Source organism: Ovis canadensis, chromosome 1 (genome assembly GCF_042477335.2).
Source record: "Ovis canadensis isolate MfBH-ARS-UI-01 breed Bighorn chromosome 1, ARS-UI_OviCan_v2, whole genome shotgun sequence".
Classification (NCBI taxonomy): Eukaryota; Metazoa; Chordata; class Mammalia; order Artiodactyla; family Bovidae; genus Ovis; species Ovis canadensis.
Window position 1 is genome coordinate 218,221,777 of NC_091245.1, and position 20,376 is coordinate 218,242,152.

The window sequence follows — 20,376 nt, forward strand, 5'->3', positions numbered from 1 at the left end:
AAATCTACTCTATCTTGTCTCAGGCTCTACAAAATAACATTATTGAACCTTCAATGTTCAGGAAAAAACACTATAACTTTAGATAAGCTAATTCTTAGTCTTGTGAATATTCTTAAGTATAGAATGTGAAAATATGCACAGTAAGATAGGGAGGGATAAGCAGGTTATTGAGGCCGGTAGGGCTCAGCTGCATGAAGTTTCTAGTTCAGCTCCATCTCCAACTGTGTGTGGATTGTGAGTTTTTATTCCCACTCCTTTTCCCCTAAAGTAACTTTATATCTGAGAGGGAAAAAGAATGTATCTGCAGATGCTAACTTAAAATATGTGTTGCATAGACCTATCTGTATTTTTAGGAGGCAGTGTTCCACAGTGCATTGTTCTCAAACTTTAACCCTATTTGTTTATAGTCCTATGATTTCTGCTATATCTGAGTAGCACCTGCACTATTTACTTGCTCTATTTCATTTGTAAAGTTAAATATCCACAGTAATCCTATGTTTTTCTTTAATGTGCTAGTTAAAATTTTCCCTAGTACAGAAAACAAAAACTACCTAATTTGAAAGGTGTTGGCCTTCAAGCGTGGGAGACAGCATCTCAGGTGACCCTGAGAGAACCGCTTTGAGGAGATGAGGGGAGGACCCAGGTTATATAGAAGTTTCACAACAAAGGGCAGGTAGTCAGAACGTCAAAAGATTGTTAAAGAAAATCAGATATCCCAAGTTAAGGAATGTAGCACTTTCCTATGCATGGGAAGATGCATGAGTCTGGGCTCACTGAAATCATTCCTTTCACATGCATCTTAGCTCTCTGGGGCCAGTATCCTGTATTTTCATTCACATCATGAGCTTCCTTGGGGCTCACCATAGGGAGTGGCTGCAGCCTGATGGTTAACAGATGGCAGGTATTCTTCCTGAGTGCTCTCTTAGGGCTCACATTGGAGGGTCGTAGTCACTGATGACTGTTACATCCTTGTTTACTGATGTGGCAGGAAATACTCCATTTCTCAGCAATAACCACTTAGTTATCTTGTTTACCTCCTCACTTTGGGAAACAATGCTATAGTGGAAAATCATCAGCATTCAATGGTTCATGTCTGCAAGAAAACTGTGTTTGTCTAAATTGAACACATTTCTGTTATAACAAAATCTGTACCTTTGAAAAGTACAAAATCTATCTGCTCAGATAGAAAACAAAATCTGTACCTTTGGTCCTTGGGGGAAAAATTAAGCATCTTTATTTATCCTTTGGCTCCAAAAAGAGGGAAGAATTTTATTTCCTCTATATGGTTTTGTTTACCATGAAACTAATTTTTATTACATGATATATAAATGGATCTTTCATCTAAATAGCAAACATATTACAGTTAAGACCAAAATCTTCTTTGATCATCACCTCCCCTGGACAGAGGAGCGTAGTGGGCTACAGTCCATAGGCTCACAGAGTTTGGCCTGACTGAAGCAACTTAGCACACATACACAGACTCTCTACTCATTAGTGGGTCTTCCCTGGTGGCTCAGACAGTAAAGAGTCTGCCTGCAATGCAGGAGACCCAGGTTCAATCCCTGGGTCAGGAAGATCCCCTGGAGAAGGAAATAGCAACACACTCCAGTATTATTGCCTAGAGAATTCCATGGACAAAAGGAGCCTGGTGGGCTACAGTCTATGGAGTCACAAAGAGTTGGACATGACTGAGTGACTAACACTTTTACTCTTTTCATTAGGGTAAATCCAAGTTATGAATTTGGCTTCCCTGGTAGCTCAGCTGGTAAAGAGTCTGCCTGCAATGCAGGAGACCCTGGTTCGATTCCTAGGTCAGGAAGATCCCCTGAAGAAGGGATGGGCTACCCACTCCAGTATTCTTGTGCTCCCCTGGTGGTTCAGCTGGGAAATAATCTGCCTGCAATGCAGGAGACCTGGGTTCGATCCTTGGGTTGGGAAAATTCCCTGGAGGAGGGCGTGGCGGTGTTCTCCAGTGTTCTTGCCTGGAGAATCTCAATGAACAGAGGAGCCTGGTGGGCTTGGACATGACTGAGTGACTAAGCACAAGTTATTAATTCAGATTGTATATTTCCATACTTCTTCCTTTGAATCTGGCCACTAAAGTATCATTGTGTTGTAATGGTGAGTTAATGCATTCTCCAATTTGAGTCTGAATTTGGTAATAAGGAGTTCATGATCTGAGCCATAGTCAGCTCCTGGTCTTGTTTTTGTTGACTGTATAGAGCTTCTTCATCTTTGGCTGCATAGAATAATATCAATCTGATTTCGGTGTTGACCATCTGGTGATGTCCATGTGTAGAGTCTTCTCTTGTGTTGTTGGAAGAGGGTTGTTTGCTATGACCAGTGCATTTTCTTGGCAAAACTCTATTAGTCTTTGCCCTGCTTCATTCTGCATTCCAAGGCAAAATTTGCCTGTTACTCCAGGTGTTTCTTGACTTCCTACTTTTGCATTCCAGTCCCCTATAATGAAAAGCACATCTTTTTTGGGTGTTAGTTCTAAAAGGTCTTGTAGGTCTTCATAAAACCGTTCAACTTCAGTTTCTTCAGCATTACTGGTTGGGGCATAGACTTGGATAACTGTGATATTGAATGGTTTGCCTTGGAGACGAACAGAGATCATTCTGTCGTTTTTGAGATTGCATCCAAGTACTGCATTTCAGACTCTTGTTGACCATGATGGCTACTCCATTTCTTCTGAGGGATTCCTGCCTACAGTAATAGATATAATGGTCATCTGAGTTAAATTCACCCATTTCAGTCCATTTTAGTTTGCTGATTCCTAGAATGTCGACGTTCACTCTTGCCATCTCCTGTTTGACCACTTCCAATTTGCCTTGATTCATGGACCTGACATTCCAGGTTCCTATGCAATATTGCTCTTTACAGCATCAGACCTTGCTTCTATCACCAGTCACATCCACAACTGGGTATTGTTTTTGCTTTGGCTCCATCCCTTCATTCTTTCTGGAGTTATTTCTCCACTGATTTCCAGTAGCATATTGGGCACCTACTGACCTGGGGAGTTCCTCTTTCAGTATCCTATCATTTTTCCTCTTCATACTGTTCATGGGGTTCTCAGGGCAAGAATACTGAAGTGGCTTGCCATTCCCTTCTCCAGTGGACCACGCTCTGTCAGACCTGTCCACCATGACCCACCCGTCTTGGGTTGCCCCGCAGGCATGGCTTGGTTTCATTGAGTTAGAGAAGGCTGTGGTCCTAGCATGATTAGATTGACTAGTTTTCTGTGAGTATGGTTCAGATCTAGGCCCTTAAATCTATTTCTCACTTCCACTGTATAATCATAAGGGATTTGATTTAGGTCATACCTGAATGGTCTAGTGGTTTTCCCTACTTTCTTCAATTTGAGTCTGAATTTGGTAATAAGGAGTTCATGATCTGAGCCGACAGAGCGACTGAACTGAATGCATGCTCACAGGTTTCCTTAAATGCCTTGAGGCAGTAAGGCTTCATTTGTCAAGGGATTCTGTATGATGGAGTGCATTTTTAATGCACAGTTCAGTTCAGTCTCTCAGTCGTGTCCGACTCTTTGCAACCCCATGAATCACAGCACGCCAGGCCTCCCTGTCCATCACCAATTCCCGGAGTTCACTCAGATTCACATCCATCAAGTCGGTGATGCCATCCAGGCATCTCATCCTCTGTCGTCCCCTTCTCCTCCTGCCCCCAATCCCTCCCAGCATCAGAGTCTTTTCCAATGAGTCAACCCTTCGCATGAGGTGGACAAAGTATTGGTTTCAGCTTTAGCATCATTCCTTCCAAAGAAATCCCAGGGCTGATCTCCTTCAGAATGGGCTGGTTGGATCTCCTTACAGTCCAAGGGACTCTTAAGAGTCTTCTACAACACCACAGTTCAAAAGTATCAATTCTTTGGCGCTCAGCTTTCTTCACAGTCCAACACTCACATCCATACATGACCACTGGAAAAACCATAGCCTCGACTAGATGGACCTTAGTCGGCAAAATAATGTCTCTGCTTTTCAATATGCTATCTAGGTTGGTCAATGCACAGGGAATTTACAATTCTGCCTTAACCTTCACTCCCCACTTGCACAAGGCCTGAAGATCAGTCAGAAGTGAGATCAGGGCCTTCTCAGGTCTTTGCTGAGCATGCACACAGCCCTGCTCATGCACATAGACTCCTAGACCTGGAGACCTATGTTACAAGCTTTTAATACCCTTTAAGGATATCTCAACTCCCAATCTTGAAGTTTTGGGCCAACTCTTGTTTGCTGTCATTGGAATTGCAGCCTCAAGTAGCTGCAGGGTTAGACTATTGCACTAAATAGCTTTCACTAAGTGCCTTGTGTATACAGCTTTCCCATAGAATGAGCTCTAAGGCAGGTTAAATACCACCACCCTGCCAATGGGACTTTTCCAGAGAGCTGTGAGACAGGTTAAACAGTGACAATGTGCTAGGGATAAGCCATTCTGAAGCGCTCCAAACCCAGTGTGCTACCTCTGGTGGTTGCAGGGCTGCTGGATTTCAAGGCCGGTATGGAGCTGGAGTAGGGAAGGGGGGTATCAGTTCAGTTCAGTCCAGTCACTCAGTCATGACCGACTCATTGCAACCCCACGAATTGCAGCACATCAGGCCTCCCTGTCCATCACCAACTCCCAGAGTTCACTCAGACTCACGTCCATCGAGTTGGTGATGCCATCCACCCATCTCATCCTCTGTCGTCCCCTTCTCCTCCTGCCCTCAATCCCTCCCAGCATCAGAGTCTTTTCCAATGAGTCAACTCTTCACATGAGGTGGACAAAGTATTGGAGTTTCAGCTTTAACATCAGTCCTTCCAAAGAACACCGAGAACTGATTTCCTTCAGAATGGACTGGTTGGATCTCCTTGCAGTCCAAGGGACTCTTGAGAGTCTTCTCTGACAGCACAGTTCAAAAGCATCAATTCTTTGGTGCTCAGCTTTCTTCACAGCCCAACTCTCACATCCATACATGACCACTGGAAAAACCATAGCTTTGACTAGATGGACCTTTGTTGGCAAAGCAATGTCTCTGCTTTTGAATATGCTGTCTAAGTTGGTCATAACTTTCCTTCCAAAGAGTAAGTATCTTTTAATTTCATGGCTGCAATCACCATCTGCAGTGATTTTGGAGCCCAAAAAAATAGTCTGACACTGTTTCCACTGTTTCCCCATCTATTTCCCATGAAGTGATGGGACCAGATGCCATTATCTTAGTTTTCTGAATGTTGAGCTTTAAGCCAACTTTTTCACTCTCCTCTTTCACTTTCATCAAGAGGCTTTTGAGTTCCTCTTCATTTTCTGCCATAAAGATGGTGTCATCTGCATATCTGAGGTTACTGATATTTCTCCCGGCAATCTTTATTTCATCTTGGGCTTCCTCCAGCCCAGCATTTCTCATGATGTACTCTGCATATAAGTTAAATAAGCAGGGTGACAATATACAGCTTTGATGTACTCCTTTTCCTATTTGGAACCAGTCTGTTGTTCCATGTCCAGTTCTAACTGTTGCTTCCTGACCTGCATATAGGTTTCTCAAGAGGCAGGTCAGGTGGTCTGTATTCCCATCTCTTGAAGAATTTTCTACAGTTTCTTGTGATCCACACAGTCAAAGGCTTTGGCATAGTCAATAAAGCAGAAATAGATGTTTTTCTGAAACTTTCTTGCTTTTTCCATGATCCAGCAGGTGTTGGCAATTTGATCTCTGGTTCCCCTGCCTTTTCTAAAACCAGCTTGAACATTTGGAAGTTCACGTTTCATGTATTGCTGAAGCCTGGCTCGGAGAATTTTGAGCATTACTTTACTAGCATGTCAGATGAGTGCAGCTGTGTAGTAGTTTGAGCATTCTTTGGCATTGCCTTTCTTTGGGATTGGAATGAAAACTGACCTTTTCCAGTCCTGTGGCCACTGCTGAGTTTTCCAAATTTGCTGGCATATTGAGGGCAGCACTTTCACAGCATCATCTTTCAGGATTTGAAACAGCTCAACTGGAATTCCATCACCTCCACTAGCTTTGTTCATAGTGATGCTTTCTAAGGCCCACTTGACTTCACATTCCAGGATGCCTGGCTATAGGTGAATGATCACACCATCGTGATTTTTTTTTCATGAAGATCTTTTTTGTACAGTTCTTCTGTGTATTCTTGCCACCTCTTCTTAACATCTTCTGCTTCTATTAGGTCCATACCATTTCTGTCCTTTCTCGAGCCCATCTTTGCATGAAATGTTCCCTTGGTATCTCTAATTTTCTTGAAGAGATCTCTAGTCTTTCCCATTCTGTTGTTTTCCTCTATTTCTTTGCATTGATCACTGAGGAAGGCTTTCTTATCTCTCCTTGCTATTCTTTGGAACTCTGCATTCAGATGCTTATATCTTTCCTTTTATCCTTTGCTTTTCACTTCCTTTCTTTTCACAGCTATTTGTAAGGCCTCCCCAGACAGCCATTTCACTTTTTTGCATTTCTTTTCCATGGGGATGATCTTGATCCCTGTCTCCTGTACAATGTCATGAACCTCCATCTATAGTTCTTCAGGCACTCTGTCTATCAGATCTAGTCCCTTAAATCTATTTCTCACTTCCACTGTATAATCATAAGGGATTTGATTTAGGTCATACCTGAATGGTCTAGTGGTTTTCCTTACTTTCTTCAATTTGAGTCTGAATTTGGCAATAAGGAGTTCATGATCTGAGCCACAGTCAGCTCCTGGTCTTGTTTTTGCTGACTGTTTAGAGCTTCTTCATCTTTGGCTGCATAGAATATAATCAATCTGATTTCGGTGTTGACCATCTGGTGATGTCCATGTGTAGAGTTTTCTCTTGTGTTGTTGGAAGCGAGTGTTTGCTATGACTAGTGTGTTCTCTTGTCCAAACTCTATTAGCCTTTGACCTGCTTCATTCCGTATTCCAAAACCAAATTTGCCTGTTACCCCAGGTGTTTCTTGACTTCCTACTTTTGTATTCCAGTCCCCTATAATGAGAAGGACATATTTTTGGGTGTTAGATTGAGTTAAATACCACAATGCCTGCTCTTCCTACCAATGTTCAGATTGTTATAAGCATTTGGTTGGGCTTCCCAGATGGCACAGTGGTAAAGAATCTACCTGCTAATGCAGGAGGTGAAGGAGAAGAGAGTTCAATTCCTGAGTCAAGAAGATCCCCTGGAGACGGAAATAGCAACCCATTCCAGTATTCTTGCCTGAAGAATCCCATGGACAGGAGCCTGGTGAGCAACAGTCCCTGGGGTTGCAGAGCTGGACACAGCTGAGTGGGCTGGGTAGAGGTATCGGTTGAGTTAAATACCACAGAACCTGCTGTTCTTATCAACATTCAGATTGTTACAAGCATTTGGTTAATTTCTCGAGCTTTGAAAAAGTTTTCAGAAAATTTTGGCCAATTTTTTTTGCCAGTGTTTTTGCTGCTTGTTTGGAAAGCAGATTTACAGATATCCTCACTCCATCATTCTTGGAAGTCTTGACCTCCCAACCCCCAACCTGTTTTCTCACTGTTGATTGAAACAAAGCCAGGCATTTTTTCTTTTATTAGAGGAGGTGTCATCATCCATATCCATGCTGGGGATTTAAGGGGAAAGGTGGTCAAGTGCAGAGCAAATGCCAACCTACAAGGACAGCTGCTGTCAAATCCTGTTGATAACCATTATTCCAGAATAAGACTTCAAGTTGCCAGCTCTCTCAAACCTCAGTGGAATCTGGAATTTCAGTGTTTTGTGTGCAATTTCTACATTTTACTTTATTGACTACAATTTTAAAAGGAACTAAAATATTGTACACAAAATAACACACCCTGACTGAAGATGACTGGAGCAGTATCTTACGGATCTTTATTTGCTTACTCCTTGGAAGGAAAGTTGTGACTATCCTGGATAGCATATCCAAAAGCAGACACATTACTTTGCCAACAAAGGTCCATCTAGTCAAGGCTATGGTTTTTCCAGTGGTCATGTGTCGATGTGAGAGTTGGGCTGAGTGCCGAGGAATTGATGCTTTTGAACTGTGGTGTTGGAGAAGACTCTTGAGAGTCCCTTGGACTGTGAGGAGATCCAACCAGTCCATTCTGAAGGAAATCAGTTCTCGGTGTTCTTTGGAAGGACTGATGTTAAAGCTGAAACTCCAATACTTTGAACATCTCATGTGAAGAGTTGACTCATTGGAAAAGACTCTGATGCTGGGAGGGATTGGGGGCAGGAGAAGGGGACAACAGAGGATGAGATTGCTGGATGGCATCACTGACTCGATGGACATGAGTCTGAGTGAACTCCGGGAATTGGTGATGGACAGGGAGGCCTGGCATGCTGCAATTCATGGGGTCGCAGAGTCAGACACGACTGAGTGACTGAACTGAACTGAACTGGAGAGTCTAGTGGTGGAGGTGGGAACTTCTTTTTAGATACCACCCAGAGGGCACCAGTGCTGGTACAGATTTAACTGTTGTTGGGGGTTTTTTTTGCCATGCCACACAGCATGCAGGGTCTTTATTTCCCCCACCAGGGATTGAACCCATGCCCCCTGTAGTGGAAACAGAGTCTTACCCACTGGGCCACCAGGGAATTCCCTAATTGTTTTAATTAGTCCAAGGTCAAGTGTTGAAAAGGACCATTTTGCAGTTCTTCTGTTGAAAGAAGTGTGTGTTTATGCACCCATCATGACTGTGGATAGGGAAGGGATAAAGTGAGAGTTGCATAAATTTTTCCAAGGCAAAGGGCCAGAGAGCCAACTGCTGACCTGTATGAAGAGCATTGAAGGTGGAATCCCACAGATGCATCCACTCATATCACACAGGAAGCACGTGGCATGCCTGGTGGCTCTGATGGTAAAGAATCTGCCTGCGATATAGGAGATGCGGGTTGGATCCCTGCGTTGGGAAGATCCCCTGAAGAAGGGAATGGCTACCTATTCCAGTACTCTTGCCAGGGGAATCCCATGGACAGAAGAGCCTGGTGAACTACGGTCCATGGGGTCATAGAGTTGGACACGACTGAGTGACTAAGCACACACAGGAGAGCATATTCCCTGGTAGCTTCCTAAGAAAGGGTACTTGGGAGGCCAAAGTGTGAGAGCTCTAATTTCTAAAAATGTCTTCATGATGCTTTACCCTTGACTGAGAGTAAGCAGGTGGGAAATCTTTTTCTTTCAAAATCTTGACATACTTGCTTCACTTATTCCTTGCTTCTGGTGTTGCCACTAATAAGTATAAAGCTACCCTGACTTCTTATCCTCCTGTGCGACCAGTTTATCCATGTGTTGGGGAGCTTCTCTGGGTCCTATTGTTTAGAAATTTCAAGATGGTGTGATTGGCACGGGCCCTGTTTTATCTATTGTGTTGAGCACCCTTGGGTGCTTCCACTCTGGAAACCCATGTGTTTGATTTCCCCCTCTACATTTCCTCTTCTTTCTGGAAAGGAAAGTGAGGTCGCTCAGTTGTGTCCGACTCTTTGCGACCCCATGGACTGTAACCTATCAGGCTCCTCTGTCTATGGGATTTTCCCGGCAATAGTACTGGAGTGGATTGCCATTTGGTTATTGAATATCCTGCTCTGATCCTGATGTGTACTTATCTTTTTTACTTTCCTACTTTGTTTTGGGATTATTTTCAATTCCAGTTTCCAATCCTCCTACTTGAGTTGCTAATTTCCAAGAATGTTTCCATGTTCCTCACATGTTCTTCCACAGCATCCTACCTTTAGTCTAAAGATGACTTGTCTTTTCTCATCTCTTTGGGGCTATGATAGTTTTCTGAAGCTTCTTCTCCCTTAGCCTCAGATTCTTCCAAGTTGCTAGCTTTGGACTTTTCACGTTAGCAGCTTTCATCAGATGTCAGGTTACCTTTGGTTAAGCCAGAGGACTAAAGAGCTGAGAAGATTGCTGCCTGAGAGTTTCACCTTAGGATAGTGGTTCTTGATCTTGGCTGTACAATGCAATCATCTGGGGAGATTTAAAAAACATTGATATTCCAGAATACTCATTTTATTGGTGTAGGATATTCCAAAAATACTCATTTTATTGGTGTAGGGTCTGACATAGGGATTTTGTAAAGCTGCCCAGGTCGTATTACTGTGTAGCCAAGGCTGAGAATTACCACTGATGGGTGGAACTGAACTACTTCATCTTCAGGTAAGAATAACATTCTCCAAGTCCAGGGCTTATTTTATATTCTCTTGGGGATAAACTTTTGGTTTCTGCAAAATGGAGGAGCAGCTGTCTGGCTGAAAAAAGACGTTATTTTTTACAGTGGCATTTTTAACAGCTTTTTACCAATATTATTTTAGGCTCCCATCCCTCTTTACCATTACTTTAAAGGGAAATTGTCTGTCAGTTTTTGAGCCTTCAGTGAATTCGGCACGTAAACTGAGTTGGTGTTCATTCTCTTCCCTGGTAAATGAGAATTCAGCTTTCTTTGGTCGGGTTTTCAAAATTCTCATGTTAACAATTCTTTCCCACTCTTCAGTGTTGAGAGAAGTTATGACTTAAAAAAAAACCCTTTAGTATATTTTCAGGAGTGGGGTGTAAGGAGCATGCAAAGCCTGATGTGTTCAACTTGGCATTTTTACCTAAAAGAATGATTATCAGCATTCTTTGAGAAAGAGAGCTTTGAGTTATAAACAGTCAGTTTCCCCAATCATTTTTCCCTTGGGGGAGAAAAGATAGTAGGGATTCCTAGCAAAACGATCTAAACATCATGATGAAATCTTGACTATACCAGGAACACTATACTCTATTGCTGCTGTTGTTGCTAAATGGGACCTGGAGGAGGGAACGGGGAGGTCAGAACTGTGCGAGTCTGTCACAAGAGAAGGAGCATCCCGGGTGCGAAGTGAAGAGGCAAACCTGGGCTCCTGAGTTTGGCATATGGATAACACATTAGAATAAAACCGTACTTTATCTACACAGACTCTGAAAAAGAACTGGCTGCCCATGGGCATTGTCCACAACCGCATGTTAGTTGGCCCATTTAGGGAGACCTGGACTTGCAGCCTCTTTTGAAAAAACTAGCCTACATGTTTGTGGGTGGCAGACCTGCAGGGCCCCAACCAGGAGCAGGGTAGCAGCCGCCCCTTTAGATGGCAAACCAAGCTCCCTGCACTATGCCACCTGCCTGGCCTCTAAAGGCATCTGAATTTACAACTTCTGGGATGTGGTTTAAGTTTTTAAAAAGTTAACAACAAAAGCAATCCTATTCATGGCAGAAGAACCCTACTTAAGTCAGAAAGAATTAAAACATTTATTGGGCATAAATATATTACATATACACTACAGATACAGTTAGGTATTACATATAGCATAGTATTTGCAAAATCTATACATTAAAATTGATATGGCAGTTTTAATACAACGTATATGAAATAGTCTAAAATTTACAATACAGGAAAACATGATTATTTTTTTTTTCTCCCAAAGTTGAAAAGCTTGGAATGTATGTCCAACAGTGAGGTAAAACATTTTGTCTTTCAATTTAAAGAATTGTGCAAGGATAACATTCAAACACATTCAATTAGGGCACTTTTCAAATTTGACAGGAATACTGAATTACTGTAGCCAACAAAACATGGTTAGAAAATGCCAACATTTCAAGTTGATAAGAACAAGGCAGATAATATGCAAAAAACCTTTTAAAAAAGTTTTCTTTTCAAACAATTTGAGGACAAAGGGAATTTTGCTTCACATGACTGGAATTTCTTGTGCCAGAGAGGAGTCTGACATACAGAGCATCAGAAAGCCACTCACTCGTTCCTACATATTGCAAAAGGGCAAAGAGAGAAGGTTAACATGACACTTTATTTTACTGTTCATGTGTAATGGCAATATATAGGTATATATCAATATCACATATACATACTATTTGTAATATAAAATAGTGCCAGATAGTGTGATAACTTTTTGACTGAGGAATTATAACGAACAGTCAACAATGGAGAGCAATAAAATAAAGTGCTTGTCAGCTAGTGTTTCACACACTTCAGCTTTCTGGTGGTTAGATAGTATGAAAATCTCAAAGATCAAATATTCATAGCAATTTTGGCTTAAAGTACTATTTCATTAAAAAAAAAAATTCCAACCAATTCTGAGAATTTCTTTGTAGCAGCAGTTCTGAAGTGTTTCCAAAAAGGGATTTTATTTTTCTCCTGCAGACAAGGTTCTTGTACTCAGTTGACTCTTCATTGTTTAAAAAAGAAGAAAAAGCCTTCTCCCCAAAGGCATGAGATTGTTTCCGAAAATGCAGATGCAGTTGTTTGTTATAGTGGATCGTGATGCGCATTTAATAGTGGAGTGAGTTTTGGAAGGCCAGAAACTTTGGCAAACATATATTTACCTTGATGCTATCAGTTTGCAAGGCTAATTAAACTAGTTATTCTAGTCAATAACAAAATACAGAACTTTCTAGTACTTACTACATCACAGTGTAGGTACACAGAATAATTCATTGATCTTAGCACTTTCTTTAAAGAGATGATTATGTTTTTCTTGGGTACATGTAAACGTTTCAATCACTGATAATGGATTTTTTTTTGGCATTTAATGCACTAGATGCTGTTTATCTTTAAAAACACAAGAAAATGTCAGAAGAATGATAATACTACAGATGTTGCCAAGGAACAAGACTGACCTAAAATTACAAAAGTATAAAATACAAAAAAAAAATAACATGCTACAGGGGAAAATTAGTACATAAGTACATTTAAAAAATTTTACAATAAATAAAGATTGCACTGTAATTGGCATTTAAAGTACTGTATGCAGAATATAGTATAAATAAACCAAAAACAAAATAATGTTGGTTTCCCCATGACTTTGGTATGGGACTATTATAAGCTAGTACAGGATACTGCATTTTAAGACAACATAGACCAAGCACAAAATAGCTATGATCAAGAAAAACCAAGTAGCAAAAATATACAAAAACAGAAGCAGGGGGATACACTGTGTCTGTTGCACCCTTTTGGAATATATTTGCACCTCCAACTCTTAAATGTCCCTGAGGTACGCAAACATTATGGACTTCATATACATAATCCAATGACTTTGGGTTAAAATTGACAATCTCATGAATCAAAATAAACATGCAAGAGTAACACTTTGCACTCCAATAGCACCTGTTGATCGAGGATCTCAAAGCACTTACAAACATTAGAATCCCCATTTTATTTTTTATTTTTAATGCATGGGAAAACTGAGGCACAGAGAGGTAAAGTGACGTGTTCAGGTCGCGCAGCAAGTTAGTGACAGATCCAGGGAGAGAATCTAGGCTCCTTGACCCCCAAACACCCTGTGTTTATTACCAGCTAATACCATTCCCTCTCCACACATAGCCAAGTCAACCCCCAAAAATAGGAACTACAAATTTATTGGGTTTTAATTTTCATTTGCTGTTAGATTAGTATTATGTGCACTGAATTAAGGAATTGAAATTCAATCACTTCATTGATACCTCAAAGAACAGCCTAAAGGCAAATCTTTCAAAAATAATGAGCTGACATATAAGGAGACTGCTCACAATTAGTGTAAATCATGGACAATGGGCAGAGGCACTAAACTGTCACCAGTTCTCGTCATATAATTCTGGTCAAACATAACAGAATATAATAACTCTAGTGATTAGAAGTAGTTATATACAAAGACAAACAAGTTAAAGCAGCTTTTAAAATAGCTGAACAAGGAAACAACTAACTATTGCACAATGCCCTCGAAAAGTTACTGCTATGAATTGACGTGGTAAAATCTACAATGCTCCATAATTTATAGGTGCATTTTGGTTACTTGATTTCTTAGACAGGCAGCTCATAGTGTTAAAATCATAAGAAATACAGATTATTAAAACATTTTAGATTAAAGTACACATTTTGATTTCGATGAGCTAAACAGTTAAATAACTGAGTGACAACATGGTTGTTTAGGGCAGCCTTATCTGAGTGAACATATCTTCCGTTATGTGGTGGTTTTTGTGTGGTAATACTCTGACAATGCCGAAATCCTAGCCCTGTAAGTACACACGCTGTGATTCATGTTCACAGATACAGATGATCAGGACATAAGAAGTGAACAGTGAATATAAATTACTAAACTGTAACATGGAAAAAAAAATCAAAGGCTTGCAAAAGACATCAGTGAAGACAGAATAAAGGCAAATCTGAAAATTTTAAAAGAAAACATAAGCTAGCTTTTGGTATCTGGTTTGCTTCTTTTTTTTTTTTAAATCCAGTTTAACCTCTTCCTAGTTTTGCATTTCAAAAAGGTGCACCAAAACACTGATATTTTTTTCCTAGCTAAATCTGTAAAATAAGTATATAAATCAAAGAACGAAAGGGCTTAAAAAAGGGAGTATCTGAATAAATGTGTATATTAAAATGTGTAGCATTAATTAAATTCATACCTCTAGTTTTGTTGGGTTTGTTTACTTCATTAAGAAGTACTGTAATATAAAGGCAAATAAAATGGATAAAGTTGCAAAGCCAACCACAATGAGGGCTGCAAACTGTTCATCAGTAGGCATCATGCTCTTCATTTTGGGATCATCTAAGCTCCCCATGTCCCCTGTAAGCATGACCTCACTTCGTTGTAGTACAAAAGCCGCAGAGGGGCTGAAAGCTCCGCTTAGCTCCTGAGAGGTGTCTAAACAGCGACGACACGCACACACGCGGAACCGATAGTCTGTGTTGGTCTGGAGGCCTGAGATTTGGAATGTGGCTTCTTCTCCCTTGTACACCTTCAAGAAAAAGAAAAGTCCTGGTCACTTAATTTATAACAACACTGTGGTCTCTGAAGTAATAATCATACAACATTGGGTCCTTGTAGAACTGGTTTGGTTTAAATGAACTCCACCACAACAAAGAGTACATGGATCGGCATTTGTCCAAGTCTGTATTTCATCCATAAAGTATTCTGCCCTACTCCGAATAAAATATAAATTCAGTGACTCTGATATTGACAGGAGGTAAGGCACTCATCAGTACTGCAGCTGATACAAGTAATGGTGATGCACCTAGTTGAATTTTAATAATTTAGGCTATAAATCAGCAGATGACTTAATTCTTGTAAAGGGCTCTCTGATCTTGGTGCACAGAATTTTTAAAAATGTAAACAAAAACAAATTACAGAAATAAAGTGTAAAGTCTCAGCTGACATTCACTAGTGGCTACACCATGAAACCCTACTCCATTAGATAGCTCACCCCAGCCCTAAGAGGTAAACACTATTTTGACTTTTCATTCTGGAATTTGTTTTGTCTGCTCTAGAGGTTCATACAAATACAATCAAATCCTGTGCACTTTCCTGTGCCTAGGAGATTCATCTGTGTTATCAATTCAGTAGCTGTTCCTTTTACTGAAGAATAAGTATTTTATCACATGCCTGTACACTGATGTGTCCATTTGCTTTTTGACAAATAACTGCATTATTTCCAGTTTGGAGTTTTTATACAGTAAGAGTACTATGAACATTTTTGTACAAATCTTGGACTAAAGTTTCTCTTAGGTGAATACCTAGAAGTGCTGAGTATAACTCCATATCTAACTGCATGGGAAAGTTTTAACAAGCACATCCCTTTGCACCCCTGCCAGCTAAGCAGGAGAGTTCCAGTTGCTCCACATCCTCACCAACATTTGTTATTGTCAGTCATTTGTATTTTAGTCATTCTAATGGGTGAGACTCGTACCTCAATTGCATTTCCCTGATGCCTAAAGGTGTTTCCCACCTCTTCATGTGCTTATTTGGTCATTCACATAACTTTTGTGAACAGTGTGTTCAACTGTCTTGCCTATTTTAATTTGCAGTGGTTCTTTAATCTGGGTCTAAGTTCTTTGTCAGATATGTGTTATGAATATTTTCTCCCAGTTTTGTGGCTTACCTAATCATTTTAAAAGAATTTTTTTGAGGCAGTCCTATTTATCACAAATTAATATTTACTGTAATGGTCTGTCTTAAGTGTTTCCTGTTTGACCAACCTGTCCTTTTCCATTTTTCTTCCACTTTGTTCTTTTATCAAAGTGGTATTGATACTCAAAACACTTAGAGGAAATGATAATCACCTTAAAATTACATAAAAATCCATGTCTTATGTTAGAGATGGGAAAAAACTATCTGAAACTCAAATCAGTAAAGAGATTTGGTTAATTAAATAGGAAAGTAAAATTAACCAAACACATTCTAGCTGAGTAGCACTGAGTTAGCCTCATAAAGTGCTTAAAACATGGGTGCTATATAGGTAACTGCACAGCAAAAGTTAGCTATTATTACTACTACTACTATTTAGAATTTAAAAATACTTCAAATATATTTTTAACATACAGTGATCAAAAGTGATAGGGGTATTTTTAGTGACAGGCTACCTTAATAAAACTGTGAATTTTGTCCATTAACATAAATTCCCGAGAAAAGAGTGTTTCCAACAATCTCAACTCTGTCTGAAACACTTGCCAGAGTCATTGGGAATCTACAAACATTCAGTTGCTAAAGACCAGCACATAAACTTCCACAAGAAGCAGGACATTGTATCAGAGAACACAAGCGCACTGGCCACTCATTCAGTGTTGTGCAAACTGAAAGAGCAAGAAGATTGTTGTTTAGAAAAGTCATCAGAACATCCAATGTTCACCTGATATTCAGCCTTTTGAAAATTTTTTTCTCTCTCATTTTCAAACTTTAGAAGTAGCCATTAAGAGTCTTACTGTACTTTTGTTTAGTGGTAAGCCCCAGAAAATCAATTGTGTTTTTCATATTTCCCAGATTCACCCTTCTTTTGCTATCTCCTTTTGTAAGATCTGAAGCATGTTCTGCCCGGTGAGTTACTCTGTTTCTCTGTAAAGATTGTGGCATGTGTCTTAGCAACTGTGGTTACAGACTGAACAGGGCTGGAGCAGCCAAGAACAAAAGAGCTATAAGAAAACCCTAGTGATCCTGAGAGATCACTCCTTCTCATAGCACACTGTTCCAATGATAAGTTAGTTAAATGGCTATTTTAAGACAAACTTGTCGTCATGGTGACTGCCCCAACCCACACATAGCCAGCTATTCAGGAGTTCAGACTACACCACAATGATAGTTGATGGATTATTTCTCAACATCATGTGTGTGGTCTCAGGAAAACAACGGTGCACCTTTCTTTACAGAGACCTTTTCATTGTGAATGTTCTTTACTTAATTCCCCAAATTTAGATGCTCAAATCAGTATTTTTCAAAACAAGTCTTTTCTTCGAAACTGTTGGGACCACTCATGAAGGGAGTGATCTGCAACCTATGGGACCAGCATACTACCAGTCCCTTCCCTATCTGAGCTTTGGTTTCCTATCTGCAATAGCCCAGGTAAACAATCTATTCTATTCATTTATATCTAGTGTTAAATTATTTCTATGGTTTCCAGAATTTGCATGGCTAGCTCCTTCTATGAAAGTTGGCTCAGAAGTATATTTAATTTCCCAGAAACCCAGTTCATGGAATCTTGAACAGAGACTTTATATAAATTTTTTTGATTTATATAACTTCTCTCCCTAAAGATCCCTGAAAATGTATTTTGAACGTAAATGAATGCTACTTTTCTCATACCCTTAGGCAAAAAGCTTAGTGAAGGAAAAATGAATATCTAATTGACGGGAACTTCCTTAATGACAAGTTCAATCAAAAGCTGAGCTTTAATTTGTAAATGTTTTTCTTTTAGCTCTTATTTTAATTGGAAGACCTCACCCCTTTCAAAAGCATTGTCAACACAATGTTTTTATTATCTTTATATATATATATATATGTGATAAATATATTGAGTGTGGGACTGTGTTCTATTTCCATAGCAAATAGCACATGGCTATAACGGAGATGCTCATCAAATGTTCTAATTAGAACCCTTAAATACTTAAGAGTGGATATGCTTATACCACACAGTTTGAAAAGAGGAAAATTACCAGAAACAAGTACATGTGGACATTAAGTATTAGAACCCCCACACAAACCACAAGGTGTACTCTAGGTACAGCCATGACTATACAAGGGAATCATTAACAACAATTGAGTTGTTTTCATTGCATTGATAGGAGTCAACAACACTTTTATGATTAAATCTTTTGGATTCATTCCTAGCTAAGGAAAAAAATGAAACAATCCCAATACTCCATTTCCTGAGGATTCTGGTTCCACAGGTTTGAGATAACCGGTTTGTTTTTGTGAATAATCACAGCCATAGGATCACACTGTCAGTAAGGTCATCAGGCCTGCAGCACAGTTCAGGTGACTTTTCATGGGACTGTGCCTCTCTCTGCAGCAAGCTGTGCCTCTTCTCCCTTTGTTTTCATTCGTTTTGACAGGGGCACCATTATGGGCTCTTCCTCTTGCCTCAACCCAATTTAAAAGGCATAGCTCCATCTAAGATTTTCTTTATTGAAGTAACCAATCATAATACAATAGTAAGTATACATGCAATATTATTTTTACAAAGACCATTTCTGTCCTTGATTTGGTGTGCAATATATTTTAAAGTAATTTTGACATGTTTATTCCAAGTGAGAGGATTTAAAGTAATACCCAGATAATCAAAATGAAGAATCTGTGACCCTCAATTCAGAGTAACATGCTGTGTAGTTGAAATCCTTGAAATCTCTTTTACTAATTCTCCCAAGAAAAGGAGATATAACTTTCCAGCATCACCATTTGCACAGCACTCTCTCAAGACTAACAGAGCTGATGTCCACAGTAACCCTGAAATAGAGAATTAGTATCTCCACTTTGACAAGACAGCAAGGCTCAGAGAGGTGAATAAGTCCTCCAATACCACATGACTACAGAAGGCAGACTTGACCTTCCTTGGCCCCTTGCTGAAGTGGGCAGGATTCCTCTGTGGAAGGTGCAATGCTGGGCAGGAACTGCTGCTCCTGAGCCAAAGAGGATGGGAAGGGCACTATTACCGAACTGCGTCTTGGGGGCATGCTGTTTCCACCCCAATGGGACTGGAAGCTCTGAGAGCACAGATTATGCCACTCTGTTATATGCCAGGCAGCCCTCACTGTACAGAGCACCTAACAGTTTCTCAATGAATCAGGGGTCCTATACCAGAATTCCAGGAAACTGAATATACATTTGTTTTATATGCAATTTAAAATGGATGTATGCATGAATATTTTTCTGGTAGAAGGGGTCATATCCTTCATCAGATACTTAAAGGGACCTATAAACCTACAAAGTGTTGAGAGTCAGTAAGACAAATAATTGCTTTTAAATATTTCCATCTTGATCAATTCTACTTTGTTTTAGATTTGAACCTTTATGAAAATAGTCATAGGGTGTTTAATTTCTGTTAGGGAATTAAATTGCAAACCATTAAAAAATATGCAGGCTCCAAGTCTTTAAAATTGTTCCATCAAGGTCAAGTGATCTTTCTTTTTTTTTTTCCGATTTATTTATTTATTTTTTAAGTTTTTTATTTTTTAAATTTTAAAATCTTTAATTCTTACATGCATTCTTCACAGTACCTTGTGTGATACTACAAAGAATCAATACATGTCCCAATACTATATTTTAAAAATGATACAAAATAAATTCAGAGATGCCATCAAGTTAAAGGTGGAGCTCTATGAATTTTCAGATGCTTCAAAGGTTTTCTTAATGCAATAAATCTGAGCAGCAACAGTATTAATAATATGTCACAAATTTTGGCTCCCCAATAGGTAATACTTTCTTATAGCTTGTTACCCTTTTCTCACCTTCAGTGTTTATATACTTTATATAAAAATCATTGCTGTCTGAATACGAATGTATATCATTTCACTTTCTTGATTATAAAACTGCTATGTCCTGTCTTGTGAGGTGAAAAAAGTCACCTGCATATACACACAATTTTCATTCTTTTCTTGAATGCTTTACAATTAATGTCTGAAAAGAACTTTTAAGCTTCTTGAAAAAAGCTTATGCTTGAAAGACTTTTTAAATGGCAGAAAAGCCAAATCAATATATGCATGCATACTAACGTAGAGTAAAACTTTAGGTGAGGACTTAATACTTGAAGTTAATAGACTGTTTCATAATTAGAACCAGCTGCTCACCCTACATCATGATAGCTAAACAAAAGAAAGCTAATTACAGAGTTTAACTCAATGTTTCCGGCAAAATATCAGCAAAAGCCTTGGCCCTTGCCATATGTTGCCTGTAAAAAATGAGCTTGGGGAACAGAAGCGTACTGTCCTATGATGGGTGATTTTTTTCACCTAAGTTACAAATATCACTTCTAAATCCCCCCTATGGTCAAGTTTAATTCTCATCCCCACTACAAGTATAAATCACCCTGTTCCTTTGAAACAGACCTCTTTCATGCATGCAAAAAACATTTATAGAGTGCCTAGCTATGTTCCAGTCCTGGGAAGATAAAAATGAATAACACAAGCCCACACTTTGG

General features: G+C 39.6%; 1 protein-coding gene across 4 annotated transcripts in view; it reads right to left on the reverse strand.

Moving 5' to 3' along the window:
- Window positions 1–11,213: 11,213 nt before the first annotated feature.
- Window positions 11,214–20,376, reverse strand: part of FNDC3B (fibronectin type III domain containing 3B) — a 414,553-nt gene continuing 405,390 nt past the window's right edge. For all 4 annotated transcript variants that reach the window (XM_069560055.1, XM_069560042.1, XM_069560049.1 and 1 more), the window contains one exon: window positions 11,214–14,712. In XM_069560055.1, the coding sequence (XP_069416156.1) occupies window positions 14,401–14,712 (312 nt within the window). In that variant the 3' untranslated portion in view covers window positions 11,214–14,400. The remainder of the gene's footprint in view (window positions 14,713–20,376) is intronic.